Here is a 22,113-nt window from a genome sequence, read left to right as displayed (position 1 = left end):
CAGAAAGAAAATTTCAAAAAGTTAAAAAAAACTTTAGAACGAGATCGAGTGCATTTTCTTCGATTTTTTCTTTTTCCATTTTTTTTCTTCTTTTTTTTTGTTGACCTTTTATCGAGTGTCAAGCGAAATTTCTCGTTTGCTTTACAATAAAGTGCCATAGAGAATCGCTGGAAGACGTATGATAAATATACTCTTTTTTCCACTTCTATATTACTTTTTCAAAAATAGATTTTTAATCTTTGAAAATATTGCAAAAAAATTTTTTTTCCATTTAAATTTTTTTCTTATTAAAATTTTTTTTAGAGACTGAATTTTATTAAAAATTTTATGAAACGAACTTTTATTTTCTGTAATTTTGAAAATTTTCTCGTAATTTATCATATAATTAGAATAATTAATAATAAAAATTGTTTTTGGTTTTTAAACATTTTTTAAACATAAAAAATAATAAAATTTACTTTTTATAAAGAAATTTTTTTCGGTTTTTGGAAGATGATGGAAAAATTAAAAAATCGTTTTTCTTTTTTAATTTTTCCATCATCTTCTAAAAATCGAAAACAATTTCTTTATAAATATTATAATGGAAGGAAAAACTGAATGTAAAAATGTTTTTTCCATTCAGTTAATAATTAAAAATGTTTAGAAAAATTATTATTATTATAAAATAAATAGTAACAATAGAAAATAAAATATTTTTTTACTGTTATTTAAACATTTAATACAAAACTATTAATAAATTTGAATTTTTTTCGAAACTTTCTAATTAATTATATATCTATTTTTCTATAAAATAATTTTCTCGAGGACAATTGTAACGCTAGTATTCAGGCAAAAGACGAGTGTATCAATAAATAAATTTTTCTATAAAATAAAAAATATATAAATTACGATCAGAGTAAAATAATTTTTAATTAAATTTTTCAATTAAATAATGAAATAACATGAAAGGTTTTTCATGAAAATTAATCGCTTTCGTTTGTGTGTGTAGAATCTTGATATATTTTTATTAAATCTTTAAATCCAGGGTTTTCCGCCTTTACCGGGTTTATCAGCGAGATTAAAATACAAATTAATATAATTAGCGGAAATCTTCTCACGCGTAGTATCTGGTAAAAGAATTTCTTCGTCATCATGTTCGATTCCTATTGCAATATTTGGATTGCATTTCACGTAAAAGAAGTAAGGTATTTCCTCTTCAGTGTAAACCATCTCTGTTCTCATCACATCTCTATCCAGCATTTCATTTCTAGCCTATAGAAAATAAATTCTCATAAAATCATGGAGAAAAAAAATGGAAATCATAAATTCACATCAACGAACGTCCTTTTTAATTAATAATTTCATTTGTCAGTTTTAATTAACTGAAGAAATTTTTTTTAGTAGAAATAAAGCAGTTAAAGAAAATGTATTTAATATATTTTTTAATTAATTTTTGATATTTATAACTGGAGAAGAAATTTTTTTAATTCAAAAATATGTAGCCAACCAAAAAAAAATATGTTTGAATTGAATTAAACATATTTCATGACTGAATTAAAAGTTATTTTTATTGAATCAAACGTGTTATGTATTGAATCAAACTTATTGTGTATTGAATCAAAATTATTATATTTAACTCAAAAATAATTTTTGGTTGACTGTATAACAAAAATAATTATTTTCGATTCAAATTCATTCCTTTCTCAGTGATAAATTATAATAAAAATTGAAAAATATAAAAATTTAATAACAAATAAATAAATAGTAATAAAAATCATACGATTAGGTAAAGTAATAAATTAGATTAGACTATTTTTATACTATTCATGAAAAAATATTTTTTTCATCCTTTTGAAAAAAGGGAAAAAAATTTTTATACCTGATTTCCAGTTTCAATCCAGTGACGATAATATGATCTATAAACTGTCGCCTTATGGCGAACGTCCAAAATCAACTTCTTCATTTCTTCCTCGTCTTTAGGGATCGGTATAATCTGGAAATTTAAATTTATAATATTTCTTTAACTTATTTAGTTAATATAAGGTATAAGAATTATTATTAAGTATTAAATTAAGTATTAAGAATTCATTATTAAATAATCAAAATTTATGTTTAAGAAAGAGAAAAAATTTACTCAAAAGAAAAATAATTTAATTAAAAAAGCATTAAATTGCGTAAAAATTTTTTTTGCAGTTGAAAATTATTATTTTCAACTTATTTTTTTTTGAAAAATATAGACAGAAGTTTGAAAGTAATTTTTAATTGTATTTTTTAGTTCCAAGAGGTTTACTATTTAAATTATATATTTTTATGTAGAAATAGCTTTAAAATTAGATTAAGTAACAAGTTTTTCAGTAGAAAAAATTCACAGTCGAGCAGAGCAATAATTTTAGGTAGAAAAAATTTCATACTCTGAGAAAGTTACACTTCTAAGTAGTGCAAGCTTTTTATAGTCAGACAAAACAACGTTTTTAAAAAGAAAAAGCTTCCTAGTCATAGAAAGCAATATTTTTTTTACCAAAAAAAAGCTTTAAAGTATACTTTAACATTTTAAAGTAGAAAAAGCTTTATCTTAACACTTCAAAGTAGTGAAAGCTTCGTACAGTCTGTCAAAATAATTTTTCAGGTAAAGAAGGTTCATTTTTAAAGAAGTGACTTTTTTAAGTAGTACAAACCCCTTATAGTCAGACAAAGTGACATTTTTTTGTAGAAAATCATTTAAAGTAGATTATATGACAGTTGTAAGTAGTATAAGCTTCTAATAGTCAGACAATGCAATATTCTTAAGTGTGAAGACTTCAGTAGGACTAAGTAACACTTCTAAGTAGAAAAAAATATTTCTAAGTGGTACAAGTCTGTTATAGCCAGACAATGATATTCTTTTAGTAGAAAAAGTTTCAATAGAATAAAGTAACTCATTTAAGTAGTACAAGTCTTTAGGTCAGAAAAACAAACATTTATAGTAGAAAAAGTGTAAAAAATTTGTAGTAGTATTATTACAAAAATAATACTTGTAAGTAGTGCAATTCTGTTATAGTCAGACAATACAATTTTAAGTAATATATGCTTTCTATAGGCAAACAATGCGACAATTTTTAATAAAAATAGCTACAGTAGGAAAAACCTACATTTTTAGTAGTAAAAACCTCTTATATTCAGACAAAACATTTTTAAAGATTTTTAAGAAAAAAAATAATAAGAAAAACATTTAGAAGAATAAATCACACTTTTAAGTAGTCCAAACTTTTTTTACTCAGACAACATAACAATTTCAATGATAAAAATCAGTAATGAAAAAATAAAACACTTCTAAGTAGTTCAAATCTTTTATAGTCAGACAAGAACAAATTTTTAAAAAGAGAAGATTTTCGAGCGTCAATTTACAGTTCTTAGTAGTGTGAACCTACTACAGTCAGACAATACAACATTTTTATGATAAAAAACCTTTTAACAGGCTTAAGTAGAACTTCTAAGTAGTACAACCATCTTTATAGACAGACAATGCTACAATTTTAAGTAGAGGGAGTTTAAGCCTGGCAAAGTAACACTTTCCAGTAGTACAAGTCTCATATGGTCAGACAAAACAACCTTTTTGAGTTGAAAAGCCTTTAGAAAGCATAAATAATACTGTTAAGTAGTAAAATTTTGTTATAGTCAGACAATACAACAGTTTTAATGGCGAAAATCGGTAGTAAAAAAGGGGAATGCTTTTAAGTAGTATATACCTCTTATAGTCAGACAAAACAACAGTTTTATGATGAAAAGCCTTTAAACTGTCGAAGTAAAACTTCTAAGTAGTAAAAGTCTCATATTAAGTCAGACCGAGCAATATTTTTAATAGAAAAAGATGCAGTGGGACAAAAACACTTATAAGTAGTACAAGACTGTTTTAGTCAGACAAATGCATATTTTTTAGTAGAAAAATATTCAGTTTAACAAATAAATACTTTTCAGTAGTAGAAACCTGTTATAATCAGACAGAAGTATATTTTTAGTAGAAAAAGCTTCAGTTTGACAAATAAATACTTTTAAGTAGTACAATACTGTTATAGTCAGACCCATGAAATATTTTTAACAAAAAAAATCTGTTAAATTGGACAAATAAAAAATTCTAAGTAGTACGGTCATCTTATTGTCAGGCACTACAATTTTAAGTGAAAGAAGTTTAAGTTGGATAGAGTAATACTTCTAATTTCTAAGTAGTAAAAGTCTCTAACATGGTCAGGCAGAACATTATTTTTAATAGAAAAAAATTCATTGGGATAAATAACGGCTTCTAAGTAGTACAAACGTGTTACAGGCAGACAAAGCTATTTTTTAGTAGAAAAAGCACCAATTGGACAAATGAATTCTTCCAAGTAGTATAAACCTCTTATAGTCAGACCCAGGAATTTTTTTATTAAAAAAAACCTCTGAGTTAGAAAATTAAAAACTTCCAAGTAGTACAAACTTTAGATATAAATATGAAAAATTCACACAGCACAAAAAAAATCGTCTCAGTGAAAAGTTTCACTTAAAAAAGCTTTAGTGAAAAAAGCTCAAGCTTTGATAAAGTAACTTTTTCCACTATAAAAAGCTTTTTAAGTCACTCGACAATAAATCATTTACACTCAAAAATTAAACTCCCAATTTTTTCAACTAGTGGAATAAATTTTTTATACCAAAATAGCTTCACTAAAAAGAAAAAAACCAAAAAACGAAAAAAAAACTCTAGCACACAAAAGCTCATGAATTAGAAATGGAAATTTATTGTAAGAAAAATGAAGAAGCTAAGAGAAATTGTAGCGTGTAGAAAAATAAGCTGCTTCAAGAAGAGACTCTATATATGAGTAGAGAGAGAGCCGATGGAACATTAGAACCACTGGAAAATTTAATAGCACATTGAGGGAAGCGACCGAATGACTCAGCAATTCTTTGGCGCGGAAGAGGTATGGATAACTTCAATTGAGACTGCTTGTACAAGCTCAGTGGTTCGCGAGCAACAAAAGAATTATTGCGAGATAAAAAAAAAGAGAAGAAGGAAGAAACGATGAATAAGAGAAAAAAAAGGAGAATTCGAAAAAACTGTGCCAGCAAAAAAGAAAGAAAAGAAAATACGAGTCAGAGTGAGGAAATTGTCAAAGGTTCACTTAATATTGGTCTTACATTTTTTATTGACAAGCTTGGGCCAATATTGACCCCCAAGACTACGAGAAGGGTGGAGAAAAAATCGGATTGTCGAATATTCGAGTCCCATAAAGTAAATAAAATTAATTAATAAATAATTGTTAATAATTAATTAATAATAAATTAATAATAAAGTAATAAGAAATTAATAATAAATTAATAATAAATTAATAATAAAGTAATAAGAAATTAATAATAAATTAATAATAAATAAATAATAAAGTAATCAGAAATTAATAAATTAATTATTACCAATTATTATTATTTATTATTATTATAAGTAGTACAGCCTTCTTATAGTCAGACAATGCTAAATACTAATTAATAATAATAATAAAATTCAATTAAAAAATATTTAATAATAATAAATAATTGCACCCAGAGAAATGGTATATTTGTCTCAGAACCAACTAGACTTTTTCTTTGTTTCAAATAAATTTTATTTGGTTTAAATAAAATTTTATTTGGCTCAAATATATGTTTTATTTATATCGAATAAAATTTTTATTTAAAACAAATAAAAAGTCTAGTTGGTTCTGAGACAAATATACGTTTATTTAACTCAAATAAAATATATTTGGTTTAAATAATAATTTTCTCTGGGTGTGTAAGTAGAAAAAAACTTGTAAGTAGTACAGACTTATTATAGTCAGACAATGCTAAATACTAATTAATAATAATAATAATTATAATAATTAAAATATTAAATTAAATTAAATTAAAAAATATTTAATAATAATAGTAATAAATAATGGTAATTATTAAACCAATACTGGCCCAATGTTGGCAACTCGAGAAGAGTGATCGAATCGAATCGATTTTATTAATTTAATATTTCTCGTCAACATCGAAAAATTGTTCGTATAAATTACCTCGACTGCTTTAGATTTTTTCTTCTCTCTTCCATTTTTCATTTTTTCTCTCAGAGATGGTTTGAACGCGACCCCAATGGGCCAGATATTTTCTTCTTTATTTTCAACCGCCGATTTTTCATTGTCAATTTGTTCAGTCATCTCTCCCACTTTGGCGTCAATATTTTCGCCAGCATCTTGAGACGCATAATTTGCATTCAATGTCAGTTCTCCATTCGCTGTTAATTCCTTAAACTGAGTAGTATCTTCTTGACTGTCTGGCTCAATTGATTTTGCATTCTCCTCCAATTTAGAATTTGCTGCTAATTTTACCTCTTGTTCAGCCGGGGAATTATGATTATCTGTAATTATTCATTTTAATTAGATTTAATTTTTAGAAACAAGAAAGTGAAAGTTAATTCGAATTTTTAAACATAATTTTAGTTTTTAACTTTTTTTTAAATATTTATTTTAAAAAAACATTTTTTTAAATATTTTTCAGGTTAGAATTTTATTGTCAATACAATACTTTAAACTGTTTTCCTGTAACTTCATAGAGCTTTATTTATTTTGTCCGACAAAAATAGATTTTCTACTTAAAAATTAATTACTTTTCAGTCTTATTTTCTTTTTCTACTTAAAAATAATATCTGACTCGAAAAATCTTCAATTTTTTTAATTTCTGACAAAAATTTATTTTTAAATAACTTAAATATTGAACAACTATCATAAAATAAATAAATTATTTAATGAATAATTTTACTCACATATTTAAAAATTAATTTAATTTTTAAACAGTTGCGTTTACAATTTTCAAAAATAAATTAACTTCAAACAGTTTTAATTTGATAGGTATTTTCTAAAACTTTAATGTTAAATAAATTTAATTAGAAATTCTAATGATCTTAGATTTTTGGAAAATTTTAATAATTCAAAATCTTCTAAAATTCATATCACAAAATTCATTTGTGTTCAAAATTTACAAAAATATCTTTAGAAAATCCCAATTATTATCTTTATAAATAAAAAAATTCTTTAAAATTCAATTATTTTCAAAAATTTAAATAAAATTCTTGTCAAAATTTCAATTATTTTCAAAAAATTTTTTCATTTCAATGATTTTCAATATCTACTATTTTAATAAAATTACCCAATTGAATTCAATTATTTAAAAAAAAAAATTAATAAAATTGTACGCAAACATTTAATTATTTTCATAAATAATAAAAATTTCACAGGAATTCAATTATTTTCAGAAATAATAAAACTCATCGCCGAATTTCAATTATTTTTAATACAATTTTAATCGAATTCCTTGAAAAAAGTAACTATTCTAAAAAATTGTATTAAAAATTTTAAATTCGTCAAAAGAATTCAATTATTTAAAAATTTGTTGATAAACTTCTTTATGAGAATTCAATTTTAAGAAACATTCATTTTAGTAAAATTTAAGATAATAATAGAATATTAAAATAATAAAACTTTTCTTAAAAATTCAATTATTTTCAAAAACTTTAATAAAATTCTATTCAAAAATTCAATTACTTTCAAAAATATTACATTTCTTCGCAATAATTCAATTATTTTTATAAATAATACAAATTTCACGAAAAATCAATTATTTATAAATTTTTTATAATTTTCTTTTCTGAATATTTTAATTATTTTTAGAAATAATAAAACTCATCGCATAATTTTAATTAATTTTAATACAATTTTAATCGAATTCCATGAAAAATGTAACTATTCTAAAAAATTTTATTAAAATTCGTCAAAAGAATTCAATTATTTAAAAAATTTGTTAATAAAATTCTTCATAAAAATTACATTTAAGAAAAATTTAATTTTTGAATAAATAATTTACGTTTGTATTTAAATAATTGAATTTTCGTTGAATTTTCTAATAAAAATTGATTTAAAAATGAATTTTAGTTTAAATTTTAGATAATAATAAAATATGAAAATAATTTTTAAGAAGTTACAGTAACAATATTCTTATAATATATATAATAATATTTATATATTTTTTTTATTTTTTTTTTTTATTTTAAACTCCATTTCTTCATGTTTTATAAAAATATTTTTTAAGTTGATTAATTTCAAAAAGGTTTGAATTTAAAATTTTTAAAAATCTTTTTTCAAATAATTTAAAAATTAAAGATATTGGTAATTAAATTTAACTGAACATTTTTTCAAATATTTTTTCTTTATTTTCTAAAAATTCAAAAATTTTCAGTTTCATTTTCAATTAAATTTTCTAATTGACAAATATAATGTATATACATTTTTTTCCTTTATTTTTCCTAAACTTTGAATTTTATTGAAACAATTGAAATTAAGAAATAGAATTGATGCAAATTATTTTCTTATGTTTGAGAATTTTCTACAAAAATATTAAGAAACGGGAATATCTAATGTTTTTCTTCACAAAAGAAAAAAAATGTGTAAACAATATTGTTATTGAGAAATAAAAATTATGCATAAAATGGGTATATTTCCTACTTCATAATAAAAATTTTTTAACAATTAACAATTTTTTAGTATTTTCTATAAATAAAATGAAGAATAATTTGCATAATAATTTACATCAGTCAAACGAAATTTCTTATAGAAAAAAAACAACTAACAAAATATATTTTTTATTTGTTAATCATAATTTTTTTTGAAATTTTCTAATTTGTATTATTATTTTATTATAAATCGTGAAAAAAATCTTATTTTCCATTTGTCTAACAATATTTTTAAAAAAAAGGCACACATAGAAACTAATTTCAAACTGCGGAGAGCGGACAAAATGAATAAAAAAATACGGACATTAATATAGTTAATTCTACCTACTCAATAATTTCTTAATTCTCAAAGAAAAATTTTTTTCTACTACAAATTTAATTTAATCAAATTTTGCTACATAATACCTAAGTATCAAGAAAACTTATTTCAACTCAAAGGCAATTTTTTCCCCCTGATTAAGAAAAGTCTATCCACTTATTTGTTAAATTAGATTTTCTGAAATATTGTGTGTGACAGTGAATATTGATGGTTATATAATAAAGTAAACTTTGTTATTTTCCAAAAGAATACAAATATCAGTCTAAATTGTTTGGAAGCTTTCTTGATACGCAGGGTAAAGAAGAAGAAGAAGAAGAAGAATCTAATTCTTTATGGATTCGGTAGGATGAAAAAGTTTCGGAAAAGCTAAGTTAAGATGAGAGTGGGATGTGAAAATTTCCCTGCGGGGAGTTTCATTCTTTGTGTCTGGTGTTGAAAAATCTTAACTCGAAAATTGCTCCTTGCTCGCTCATGCGGTTTCTTGAGCTGAAAGTTTGTTAATGGAACATTCACTTGGTCGAAACTGAAAGAGAGAAGCAGAAAGAGTAAGTGAGAGAGACAGAGGGAGAGAGAGAGAGAAAGGAAGTTTTCCAAGTGCGACGCAAAAATCTCCCCCCACCCCTCACCTTTAAACCATGATATAGAGAAAAAGGCACGGTGTGAAACACTTGAGTAGCTTTCAGAAATAATTCATCGACTATCAACCCCTCCTTCATATTCATGCTTTTACCTCAGAATATACACTTCCTCTCTTCTCTCAAGACACACACACACATTTTTACTCTCTTATTTAAGATATTTTATCATGATAAACTACAGGACGAGTATATTGAGTAGAGAAAATTTTCTGAAATTTCTTTTTTAAAAATTCTGTATTTGTTTTTTCCCTTAGAAGTTAAAAATATCTTTTGAGAAATTTATCGAAACTTTTCAATGTGCTTCATGAATTATTGAGTTTACAAAAAAAAAAGTGTCTGAGTTTATGTCTGTGTGTGGCTCGTTGAGCAAAAGTTTCTTCTTGATTTATTTCGACTTTCTCTTTCGAGCCTCGTAAAAATGTCCAATTTTTTTCGACACTTCATTTATTATTTTTTTTTTTTTTACTCCTTTGTACCCCAAAATGGCTATGTGGAGCCTTTTGTTCTAAAGAGACATTTTATCTTTCAAAAAAAAATGTAAATAGAATATTTTAAGAAAGTGGCAATATATTATTTTTAATTTTAGGATTGCCATCATGCGTGATGGCACCTGGAAAACCTGGAAATGTCAGGGAATTTTATAAACCTTGAAGAAACCTGGAAAAGTCGGGGAATTTTGATCGGAATCCTGCAAAAATTTCTGTTTTCTAAAGTTATTGTACTTATTCTTGAAATCTAGTTTTTTTTTAATATTTCAAAATTAATTCAATTTTAAAAGAGTTGCGTTTACAATTTTCATAAATAGATCAACTTCAAATGGTTGTAATTTGAAATTTGGTAAAATTTCAATTTTTAATGAATTACTTAAAAAATAAAAATTTGACAGCAATTCTATTTTTTACAAATTCTTTATAAATTTCTTCGCAATAATTCAATTATTTTCATAAATAACAAAATTTTTTAGAGATTCAATTTTTTCATAAATAAATTTTTTTACGGGGATTTAATTATTTTCATAAATAATAAAATTCAGCGGAGAATTTCAATTATTTTTCATACAAATTTTAATGAAATTTCTCAAAAAATGTAATTATTCTTCAAAATTGTATTAAAATTCATCAAAGAAATTTAATTATTTTAAAAAGCCTGCCTATAATTTATTTATTAGAATTTAAGTATTATTGTCAATACATTGTTAATTAAATTTCTTGAAAGAATTAAATTATTTAAAAAAATTTTAATGAAATTCTTTTCAACAATTCAATTTTTTTTCAAAATAATTTTAATAAAATTCTTAAATAAAATATTATTAAAAAATGCGTCTCAAGAATTCAATTATTTTCAAATGTAATGAAATTCTTCACAGAAATTCAATTATGGTCAAAAGATTAAAAAAATAATCGTCAAAATTTAAATTATCTTTATAAATAATAAAATTTTTCTCCAAAATCCAATTATTTTCAAAAATTTTAATAAAATTCTTCGTAGAAAACTAATTAATTTCAATAATTTATCAAAATTCAATTATTTTCAATATCTACTAAAAATTTCACCAAAGAATTCAAATAGGTATTTAAGAAGAAATATTATTAAAAAATTCGTCTCAAGAATTCAATTATTTTCAAAAGTAATAAAATTTTTCGCATTCGTTTTAACAATTCAATTTCTTTTCAAAATAATTTCAATAAAATTCTTTGTAGAAAATTTTTTAATTTCAATAATTTATCAAAATTCAATTATTTTCAGTATTTACTAGTTTCAATAAATTTTCACAAAAGAATAAATTCTTTAAAAAAAATATTACTAAAAAATTTGTCTCAAGAATTCAATTATTTTCAAAAGTAATAAAATTTTTCGCACAAATTCATTTATGGTCAAAAGATTAAAAAAATAATCGTCAAAATTTCAATTATCTTTATAAATAATAAAATTTTTCTCCAAAATTCAATTATTTTCAAAAATTCTAATAATATTCTTGGCAAAATTTCAATTATTTTCAAAAACTTATCTCAATTCAATCATTGAATTATTTTTAATACAATTTTAATCTAATTTCTCGAAAAATAAAAATTATTCTTAAAAGTTTTATTAAAATTCGTTGATAGAATTCAATTATTTGAAAATTTGTTGATAAAATTCTTCATGAGAGTTCAATTTTTAAAAAAATTCAATTCTTCAGTATATTATTTATTTTTGTATTTGAATAATTGAATTCTAGTAGAATTTTCTAATAAAAAAAATTAATTTAAAAATGAGTTTCAGTTAAAATTTCAGGTAATACCTAATTGAATATTAAACTCTAAATTTAAATTAGTCAAAATGTTTTGTAATTTGAATTACTGACTGGCATTCTGCTTTTGAATTAGCAAATTTTACTAATAAATAATAATTTCTACTAATTGAATAGTAAAATTTACTAATTCAAAAGCAAAATAATTTTTACTAATTAAAATTTATAGAGAAAGTATTACAGCGTGAATTTTTAGAAATAATTAAATTTTGAAAAGATTTAAAATTATAATTTTTGAATGTATTAATTTTTCATACTTTTAACTGAAAATTTTGTAGATTTAATTTTTTTTAAAAAGTTTAATTGAATTTTTTTGAAGTTATTTGAAGTTTTTATTTTCTAATATATATATTTGATTGAAGATTTTCCGAATAATCGATGAACTTTCGTGAAATTAAATTGTAAACAAAAGAATTTGAAAATTTTCAAAGAAATTTTTAAAAAATTATTAAAAATAAATGAATAATTAATTTAAAGAAGAATTTTAGTGAAAAATTCTGGAAAACAATAATTGAATTGAAGTAAAGAATGTAATTTTAAATAAGTTACAGTAACAAAATTCTTGTAATGTAAAATAATGATTTTATCAGTCGGTCATGTTTTATAAAAATTTTCTATAAGTTGTTTAATTTCAAAAAGGTTTGAATTTGAATGTTTTGAAAATCTTAATTTTTATGGAAAAATTATAATGACAATTAATTTAAAATTCGAAATAAGAAATAAATAAATAATAAAATTAAGAAAGGAAAAAAAATTAATTGGAAATAATAACAGATTAAAGTTTTCGTGCTGCAATAAAAGTCAAGTGAATATTGATTTTTTGTAGATAGAAAAAGTGGTGGGAAAGGAAAAAAGAAATGAATTAAAAGCCTTTACATTGAGTGCGAGAGACGGTAAAAAATTTTAAATGACCATCAGGTTAAATTGGATGATAATGAAATGAATCTTTCACGCCTCTAATGGAGAAAAGCTGCTAGCAACAGTTGCGATATTCAGGCGTAGATCTGTAGATTGCTGGCTACAGTTGAGCGTATAGGATTTACGGTGGTTTGTGGAATCTTCCATTTGCTAGCTCGATTCTCCTAAATTGATTAATCACCATTCGATAGAGAGAGAAAGAGAGTGAGAGAGAGGACAAACGAGTTAAGCATTGCTCACTGCAATCTATGAGGACGTCGATATATTTCCCTATATACAAATAAATTTTCCACACAAAAAAATACATCGGTTTAAAAAAAATACAAGTACAAATTGTACGCATTTATTAAGAGAAAAACTTTTCTCTTAAGTAAATTTAAATAATTATTCTTATAAGGAATTTCATTATTTACGAAATTAATTGAACTGATGCGAAGAATTTTGTTATTTCAGAAAATAATTTTTTTTTAATTTTTGACAATAACAATTCTTAGTATTTTCATAAAATTTTAGAAAAAAAATTGATAAAATTCATCCAAAATACAATTATTTTCATGAAAAATAAAGCTCATTGAAGAATTTCAATTATTCTTAATACTAATTTAAATTAATTAATTGAAAAATTCAATTATTTTCACAAATAAAGTTTTCCACAAGAATTCAATTATTTAAAATAAAATTTCCATAATGTTTATTATATTTCGACAAAATTAATTAGGTACTTAAAACAATGTTTAAAAAATTCTTAAAAAGAATTTAATTATTTTCAAAAATAACAAAATTTTTCACAGAAATTCAATTCTTTTTAAACATTTTAATAAAATTTTCTTGCAGTAATTCAATTATTTCCATAACAAAATTATTCCTGAAAATTACATTATTTTGAGGCATTTTAATAAAATTCAATTATTTTCATAAATAACAATATTCATCACAAGAATTCAATTATTTTTAATAAAATAAAACCATTTTACAGGAATTGTTCAAAAAAATAAATTATTCTTAAAAATTTAATTTTAGTTCCTCGAAAAAAGAAATTATTTAAAAAAATGTTTTTTTTTAAATTCTTTGGAAGAATTCAATTATTTACATAAATAATTCTTCTAAAGAATTCAACTGTTAAAGATAAATAACAAAATTATTCTCGAAAATTCAATTATTTTAAAGGATTTTGATAAAATTTTTTGTAAAATTCAATTATTTTCATAAATAACAATATTCATCACAAGAATTCAATTATTTTTTAAAGTAATAAATTTCTTATAGGAAATTCAATTATTTAAAAAAAATCTAATGAAATCGTTCGCAAGAATTCAATTATTTTCATAAATAATAAAATACTTTTTAGGAATTCAATTATTTTCAAAAAATTTTAATAATTTTAGTAGAATTGTTTGTAAAATTTAATTATTTTTAAATACTTTTCCAATATCATTGATTTTCAATATCTAATATTTTCCTAAATTTCCAAACAGAATTCAATTATTAAAGAAAAATTTTATATATAAATCTTCGTAAGAATTAAATTATTTTCAGGAATAATAAAAAATTCTCAGGAATTCAATTATTGAAAAATAAAAAATATGGAATGGAATTTTCGTCAGTTTTAAATTGAATTGGATTCCTGATAAGAATTCTTTTACTTCTGAGATAAATTGAATTGTTTCATAGAATTTATCAAAATATTAAAAATAATTGAATTTTTGCGAAAAAGTTTATTACAATTTTTGACAATAATTGGATTTCTCAGAAGAATCTTTATAGAATTTTAAAAAAAAATTGAATTCCTAATATGAATTCTTTTTTATTTCTGAAATTAATTAAATTTTTTTAAAGCAATTACCATAATATTGAAAAAACATTGAATTCCTGGAAAGATTTTTATTATTTCTAAAGTTGAATGCGAATTATTTTAAAGAATTTATGAAAATTTTAAAAATTATTAAATTTTTGGGAAGAATTCTATTAAAATTTTTAAAAATAATTAAATTCCTGTAAAGATTTATATTATTTGTAAAACCAATTGTGTTGTTTTAACAAAATTTATTAAAATTCTCTAATAATTGAATTCCTGCGAAGAATTCTATTAGGATTTTTGATAATTATTAAATTCATGCAAAAAATTATTTTTTTTTTGTTGTAAAAATAATTGAATTTCTGAGAAGAATTTTTTTAAAAATTTTTTTACAGTAATTGAATTTCTTACAAAAATTTTTTTAAAATTCTTGAAAATAATTGAATTCCTGCGAGCATTTCTATTATTTATAAAAATAATTAAATTCTCAATCAGAAGTTTATTATTTTCTAGACATAATTGAATTCTTATAAAAAAATGTATCTAAATTTTTGAAAATACTTAAATATTTTTGAGACTTTATTAAAATTGTAAAAAATAAATAAATTTTTTAGAAAAAAATTTTTTTTTTACATTTTTTGAAAAAAAAATCAATTCTTTCGAAGAAATTTATTAAAATTTTTGAGAATAATTAAATTTTTCAGAAAAATTGTCTTAAAATTTTTAATAATAATTGAATTTCTGTAAACAATTTTATTAATTTATAAAAACAATTGAAGCCTTGCGAGGAATTTCATTTTTTGCGAAAATAATTGAATTGCTACTGAAAAATTTTATTCAAACTTTTCACAATAATTGAATTTTTCAGAAGAATTTCTAAAAAATTGTTTGAAAATAATTGAATTCTTGTGAAGAATTTTATGATTTGCGAAAATTATTGAATTATTTAGAAGAATTTAATTAAAATTTTTGAAAATAATAAATAATAATCTTTAGCAAGTTAATTAGTCAATTAGCTAATAAGTAATTTTTTTAATTTTAAAAAATATCTTTCTTGTTAATAAAATGTTCTTATTTATATTATTGTAATAATTTTCAGTCTGAAATTATTCAAATATTGAATTTGTTAATTAAAAATAAAATATTTTGTGACAGCAGTAATTTCTTATCTTATAGTAATTATTATAATATTAATAACTGAAAATATTATTCCAATAACATAAAAGTATTTTGAAAAAATAGAGAAAATGAATAAAATCGTTTTGTTACGCGATTGCATCAAGATATTTGCTTATAACCCCATTTCTGTGGTTAATTTATACTAACCCCAAGACTTTATTTATTATCTTCGACAATTAGCGGCTCGTCGATTCTCAATAAGTGGTGCACAGAAATTTTTCCTGCTTCAGTTAAAAAAATTTTAAGTCTAAAATTCACTTTCAATGTTATTTCTCAAAATTACGAGAAAGGACTTTTTTTATATTAATTTTCAATTACCTTCTATTTTTGGTCTAGCATTTTGTATATCGTCCTCTTCAACTTCCTCTGGAAGAAATTAAAATTTAAATTCCAATCGATGGCTATTTATAAATTTCATTGAATTGTCCTTACAATGTCTGAAGGTGCGATTAAAAAATTTACCTTCACTGTTTTCTGCGGCTGTCACAAATATCGTTTCTTCCGAAAGTGATTTATCTCCATCTAATATTTGATAGAGTTCAAAGTTAAATGTTAAACTTTACAATATTTAGCACTCTTATTGAGATTCATTTCATTCTTTTGTTAATTAAATTTTTTATTAAAAATTAATAATTTTTACCTCCAGTGGTTTGAATATCAATTTTTTCATTATTAATTGGTTCTTTTTTTTCCTCTGATGGCGCTTTCTTCGACAAAAATTGTTAAAATAAAATATTATAAATATTATTGTTAATTTAATTTAATTTTGTTTCTTTTAATTTAATTCTTTTAGTTCTTTAAACAATTAATTACCATAATTAATTTTTTTCTATTTAGGAAAAAAAAGATTTTTTTTTACTTGTAAATTTTTGTTTATTTTTAAATTGTATTTTCTATTTCTTTTTTTTATTTTTTATTTCTAATTTTTATTGGGATAAATTGAATTTTTTTTGTAATTATCTTTAGGTATTGATTAATTAAAATTTTTGAATTCACTTTCAAAATGGGAGGAAAATATAATAAATTTACTTGAATTGATATTTTTTCCCCGTCTTTTGCATCTTGATCGATTTGTTGAATTTTTCGCATAATTTCGTTCATTCTTAGAATGAGATTAATATGAGAAAGAAGCCAATGTCGCCATTCATAAATCTCATCTCCCACCATCAAAAGCCAACAGCCCCAAACGCGAATTTTTTCCGATGGCACCGCAATTAATCGATCCATCGACTCAATGATTTCTCTGCCACAAAATAAATTTCAAATCTTTTCCAAAAAAAGAATAGACAATTTAATTGAGAGAAAAATTAATCATTTGATAATAATTATTTAATTATTAATAAACATTTGGTATGAATATTTATTTTTATAATAAATAAATTATAAAAAAATTTAATTCATAATTAATTAGGTAATTAATTAATTAATTATATTAATTATATTAATTATATTTATTATATTTATTAATTATATTAATTACAAATTTTACTATTATATTAATTTCTATGATAAAATACAGATATAAATATTAATTTTTCACTGTATATTTTAATTTATAGAAAGAAATTAGAGACAAAATAATAAATATTTTCAAATTCTAGTAAATTATTGTGAAATTTCTTTTCTGTTTTTAACATTCCTTGTTCGTCCTTGCGTCATTCAACCTACACCTTGGACTAAAATTATCAATAGACGATCGTCAAACTATTTTAAGTGAGATCTTCCAAGACGAAATATTATTATTATATTAAATTCCCAACTTGTAGGCGTAAAGAAAATATTTGTATTAATTACAATTTTCGAATGTCAAGTGATAAAAATCAATCAATTTTTTTAATAAAAAAAACTAATAAATAGTTTATTTTTATAAATAAACATTTATAAAAATGTTTATTTACTTCCGTTTGCAATTTACTTTGAAACAAATTATTCATTTGTTATAAATAATAATAAATAAGAAAAAATTTGTTAACATTTTTTTACGAACAAATTTATTGAAATTTTATTATTAAATTCTTGAAAAATTCATTTATAAAAATATTTATTTCCCTTATTTTAAATTTAATACTTTTGATGTTTAATATTTTTATTTATTTATTTTTTAATTAATATTTAATATTTTTGATAAAAACGTATTTATAGAATAGCTGTTGAATTATTATTAAAAATAAATTATTTATTGAAGTAATTTATCTAATTTTGAAATTTACTTTGTAGAGAAAATAAATTTATTTATTTAGTGAATTTAATATTTAATTTTAAACAAATAATACAAATTCTTCAAAAAAAAAAAACAAAATGTAGTTGCAGTGGAGAATATTTTTTTAAATTTTTTAAATTAGAGAAAAATTTTATTTTTCAGTGATGAATGAAAGGGGAGAAGATAAACAATTAAAATTGAAGGTGTCAGTAACGTGGAAGAATGGAGTCAGTTTATCGAAAGGTAACACTTTTAATCAACAACATTTGAAACTGTTTTCTTTTTCTTTATCGCAATCATGTTTGATAGAATTCAAATTGCTTTTGGAATTTCTTTTCAAATACTTTTCTATGTTTTTTCGATTTCTCTCTATTCTTTTTAAATTTTTTTTTGCAATTTTTTCGTATTTTTTTCTACTTTTTTCTATTTTTGTTGTATTTTTTTGCATTTATTGTATTTTTTTGTATTTCTAGTATTTTTTTGTGTTTTCTGTATTCTTTTTTGTATTTTTTGATACTTTTTTTTACTTTTTAAAATTTTTCTATTTTTCGTATTATTTTTTTTTGTATATTTTTGTATTTTTCGGTATTCTTTTTTTGTATATGTATTCTTTTTCTTTCCCTTTTATGGAAATGAGTGACATTCTATTTTGCGTTTATCTTTGAAAAGTGAAGAAAATTTCGACTTACATATTTGGTTGAACGAACTTGATCCCAATTTTCTCCTCTGAGACTGTCAAAGTTATTTTGTCGCCCCTTTTTTTTCTTCTTTCCTCACGTTCATCGTTTCTTCTACTTGTTTCCGTCTCGATTTCCTGCACAAAGAATACTATATCATTGTTAATCGATCCCGTCAACTCTCTTTTTCTCTCTTTAATCGAAATACTTATCGTCGATTAAAATCAAAAACTACAATCATTATTCTTATTTTAAATTTAAATAGCAAAATTTTTTTCTCAATTCTTTAATTTAATGTCACTATTTTTCATGAGAAATGAAAAATCCATAGTTGATCGACAAAAAAAAGTATTATTTATTTATTATTATCAAATTATTTAAATTCAATTATTTTTAAATAAGTTTTTAATTTTTATATTAATTTCATATTAATATATATTATTAATAAAATTAATAAAATTACTGTAAAAATTATTCTAATTATTATTAGAATTATTACTTTCTAATTATGTAAATTCGATAACTTTGAAAAATGACTAATTAGACTAAAATTGTTAATAACAATTAATCAACTTATTGAATTATCATTTTATTTAATTTCGCTTCAAATTATATTTTTATTTTATTATTATCGTTTCATAATTTTGAATTCTAAGTCAGGGTAAAAAATTTTAAGTGCTGAAGAAGTTTTTCACTTGGACAAAAATAAATTTTTATGTTGAAAATTCTTGCGAATGAGAAAAAAAATTAAAAATTGGAAAAAGATTACGGTTTAACAATTTTTGTACAAATTTCGCTAAACTTTCCAAACAATTATTTTTAGCCCTGGGAAATTATATTTTCCCATAAAAAAATTTTCCCCAATTAGTCAAAGTAGAAAAATATTATTTAAGTAGAAAAAAATTGTCAAGTACGAGAAAATCCGTTTTATTTTTGTCAGATTATTATTTTAAGTTGAAAATCTTTTTTTCGTCAAACGAAATAATATACTTTAATTTTTAAATAGTAAAATACTTTTAAATCTGACAAAAGTCTGATATTTGACTTGAAAAGAGTGTCAATTAAATGAAATCTAATTTTAAAGTGGAGTAATTATTTTCAAACAGACCATGTCAACTTGTTTAAGTAGTAATTGATTTTAATTTTAAACTCTGGTTTTTAGCCAAAAAAAATCCGATTTTTTTTTTCTAGAAAAAATAAAAATTTGGAAAATGGAAATTTTTTCTAAGTGCCTGAATTAAAAGACAATGCTGGTGAATAAATAAATTGTGAGTAATTAAGAATTAGGATGAGTTCAAAATTCTATAGAAAAATTTTAAAAATATTGAAATTTAATCGATAAGTAATTAAAGAAGTAATTAAAGAAGTAATTAAAAAAGTAATTAAAAATGGTTTGAAAAATAATTTCTCGTGACTAAAAACTAAATTTTTGTTTTAATTAACAATTAAAAATATTAAAGAAAAAAAAGCATAAAAATTAATATCAGTCGTCCATATAATTTTATCTGCATGTCAAATTTTTCAATCTTGGCACAATTTTTCAACTGATAAATTTATCATAAATTAAAAAGATAATTCTCAGCGCCAAGAAAATGTCTCGTTTTCAATTATTACATTTTTTGGAGCCTCTACATTTTCTGCTTGATCATTTATTTCTATCACAAAATCTTGTGTATTTCGCACTGATTTTTATTAATTTGCCCGCAAGATTGTCAGGACTAAATAAATGAAATCATGTTTATTTAGACAATTCTGCCAATAAACTATCATTGGACCGCAATTATACTTGACGCGAATCGCACTTTGGCGAATGTGGTTTACCACTAGAGAACATTGACTGTCAAGTTAATCATGAGAAGTATATATATATAGTAGTTATTGCCAGTAGAGTAAAAATAATTTCAAAAAGAAAAAAAAAGCGAAAAATTTAATTGATTTGAAAATTCTATTGCAAAAAAATAAAAATTCCAATTGAGTTGGAAAAAACACAAAAAATAAATATAGAGAAATAAAGAGAAGTGAAGAAAAATAAAATAAAAATAAAAATTGAAAAGTTTGAAAATGAACCGATCTTTCACACGAATAAAACAAGAGTCTGTCTTGTTCTTGTCCGACTCTATTAATAAACCGTCGAGTACGAACTATCATTTAAAATAGATTTTCAGTGAAGTGTCAATATTTTTCGGGTACCCTTGTCTTTACTTCTTTTTTTCCAAAAAATTATTAAAATGAATTCAGTGGTTTAACTTTTAATAATTAATACTATTGTAATTTTTTTTAATATTATGTCAAAACGTTAAGAAAATTTAATTTCTTCTTTTTTTAGTTTCTAATTTTTTATTTTCATTACATTTTTGATATTTTTATTTTTATTATTTTTCTATTTTTCTTTACTTATAGTAGCAGCATTACTATTGTTATTTATTTTTAATTATTATTACTTTTTTTGCTTTTCTATTTTTAAATAAATATTTTATTATTATTATTTTTTTATTTTTTCGAGTGTCAGCGAATTCATATATGTAAAAATATTTTTCAACATTTGTTCTTATTTCGAATATATATCCTGCACATATATTGAACACACACCCACTAACAAAATCCCAATGGAATTGACAGAAAAAGAATTTCTTTCCTAGAGAAATTTTTCTGAACGTATCATTCCCTCTGGGTTGAGTGAAATCACATTTTAACAAGAGTAAAGTAACAATATCGAATCGTTTGGCAGAATAAAGAAGAGAAAAAAAAAGAAAAGAAAAAAAAACAAGTAAATTTTCAAATCCTCTTTAACTTTTGAAAACTCGAGTGTCTCTCGATCAAAACCAATTTAGTGTCTAACTGCGAGAGTGGGGGAGAGAGTAATTTTCTCTCAAAAGCCATAATCGAGAAAAATAGATCTGTCGAAAAAAAGAGAGAAAAAGAATGAGTCCATTATCGTTCGTTTGATAAGTGATCGAAAAGCAAGAGAGAAAAGTGGAAAGAGAGTGAGGACCGAAAAACCGTTCTTGACGCGTGAATGAAAACTCAAATGTAATATGAGACTGCGAATCGAATCAATGTCTCAATTTTCAGCTTAAGGTAGTTGTTTCGAGACAATTTCTGATTGAAGTTATTTCTTTGAGAAAAAAAAGGGAGAAAAATTGTTACTTGAGAAAATGATTTTGAGCTATTTTTCGTATTTCTTTTTTATGTAAAAAAATATTTTCTGCTTTACAAAATTCTTTTATAAAAAGATTTTTGTTACTTAGAAAAAAAAATACTTTTTAGTTGGACAAATGAAATATTTTTAAGAAACATTATCAAACAGATAAAAATTGCGATTTCCAGTAGAAAATATGGTCAGACGGACGAATTATGACTTTTAAGTAGAAAAAGCTTTTTACAGTCAGACATTTGATTATAAAAAATAAAATAGAATCCTTAGAAAAATAAAGTTGTAATGTTTAGTAGAAAATGTTTAAATTTCAGTTAAAATTATGCTTTTACGTACAAAAAACAGCACTGATTGTCAGTGTAATATTTATAACTAGAAAAAGCTTCAGAGCCAGACAATATAATGTTTTTAAGTTGAAAAAGCTCTAGAGACAGGTA

The 22,113-nt window shown here is 22.1% G+C and overlaps 1 protein-coding gene across 2 annotated transcripts; it reads right to left on the bottom strand.

Annotated features, from left to right (window-relative positions):
* Positions 1-1,005: 1,005 nt before the first annotated feature.
* Positions 1,006-20,270, bottom strand: LOC122501386. 2 transcript variants are annotated; one of them, XM_043610793.1, is made up of 7 exons: positions 20,137-20,270; positions 18,535-18,659; positions 16,108-16,167; positions 15,964-16,011; positions 6,018-6,358; positions 1,859-1,972; positions 1,006-1,251 (listed from the first exon to the last, which is right to left on the bottom strand). In XM_043610793.1, the coding sequence occupies exons 5-7, from the start codon at positions 6,156-6,158 to the stop codon at positions 1,015-1,017; spliced, it is 492 nt and encodes a 163-aa protein (XP_043466728.1). In that variant the 5' UTR covers positions 6,159-6,358; positions 15,964-16,011; positions 16,108-16,167; positions 18,535-18,659; positions 20,137-20,270; the 3' UTR covers positions 1,006-1,014. The 2 variants fall into 2 exon arrangements, with proteins under 2 accessions (XP_043466728.1, XP_043466729.1); XM_043610794.1 differs by lacking the exons at positions 15,964-16,011; positions 16,108-16,167; positions 20,137-20,270 and having other exon boundaries at positions 18,535-18,671.
* Positions 20,271-22,113: the final 1,843 nt, after the last annotated feature.

The sequence above is a fragment of the Leptopilina heterotoma genome, unplaced genomic scaffold, assembly GCF_015476425.1.
Source record: "Leptopilina heterotoma isolate Lh14 unplaced genomic scaffold, ASM1547642v1 Lhet_209, whole genome shotgun sequence".
In the NCBI taxonomy this organism is placed as follows: domain Eukaryota; kingdom Metazoa; phylum Arthropoda; class Insecta; order Hymenoptera; family Figitidae; genus Leptopilina; species Leptopilina heterotoma.
The sequence above is the reverse complement of the archived record's forward strand: the minus strand, read 5'-3'. Positions and strand labels throughout refer to the sequence as shown.

Excerpts from the sequence above, each read along its gene's own strand:
- LOC122501386 (XM_043610793.1), bottom strand. The coding sequence starts at position 6,158 with ATGACTGAACAAATTGACAATGAAAAATCGGCGGTTGAAAATAAAGAA. Across the intron at positions 1,973-6,017 it reads AAAAATCTAAAGCAGTCGAG|ATTATACCGATCCCTAAAGA; the intron begins GTAATTTATACG and ends TTAAATTTCCAG. Across the intron at positions 1,252-1,858 it reads GGATTGAAACTGGAAATCAG|GCTAGAAATGAAATGCTGGA; the intron begins GTATAAAAATTT and ends TATTTTCTATAG.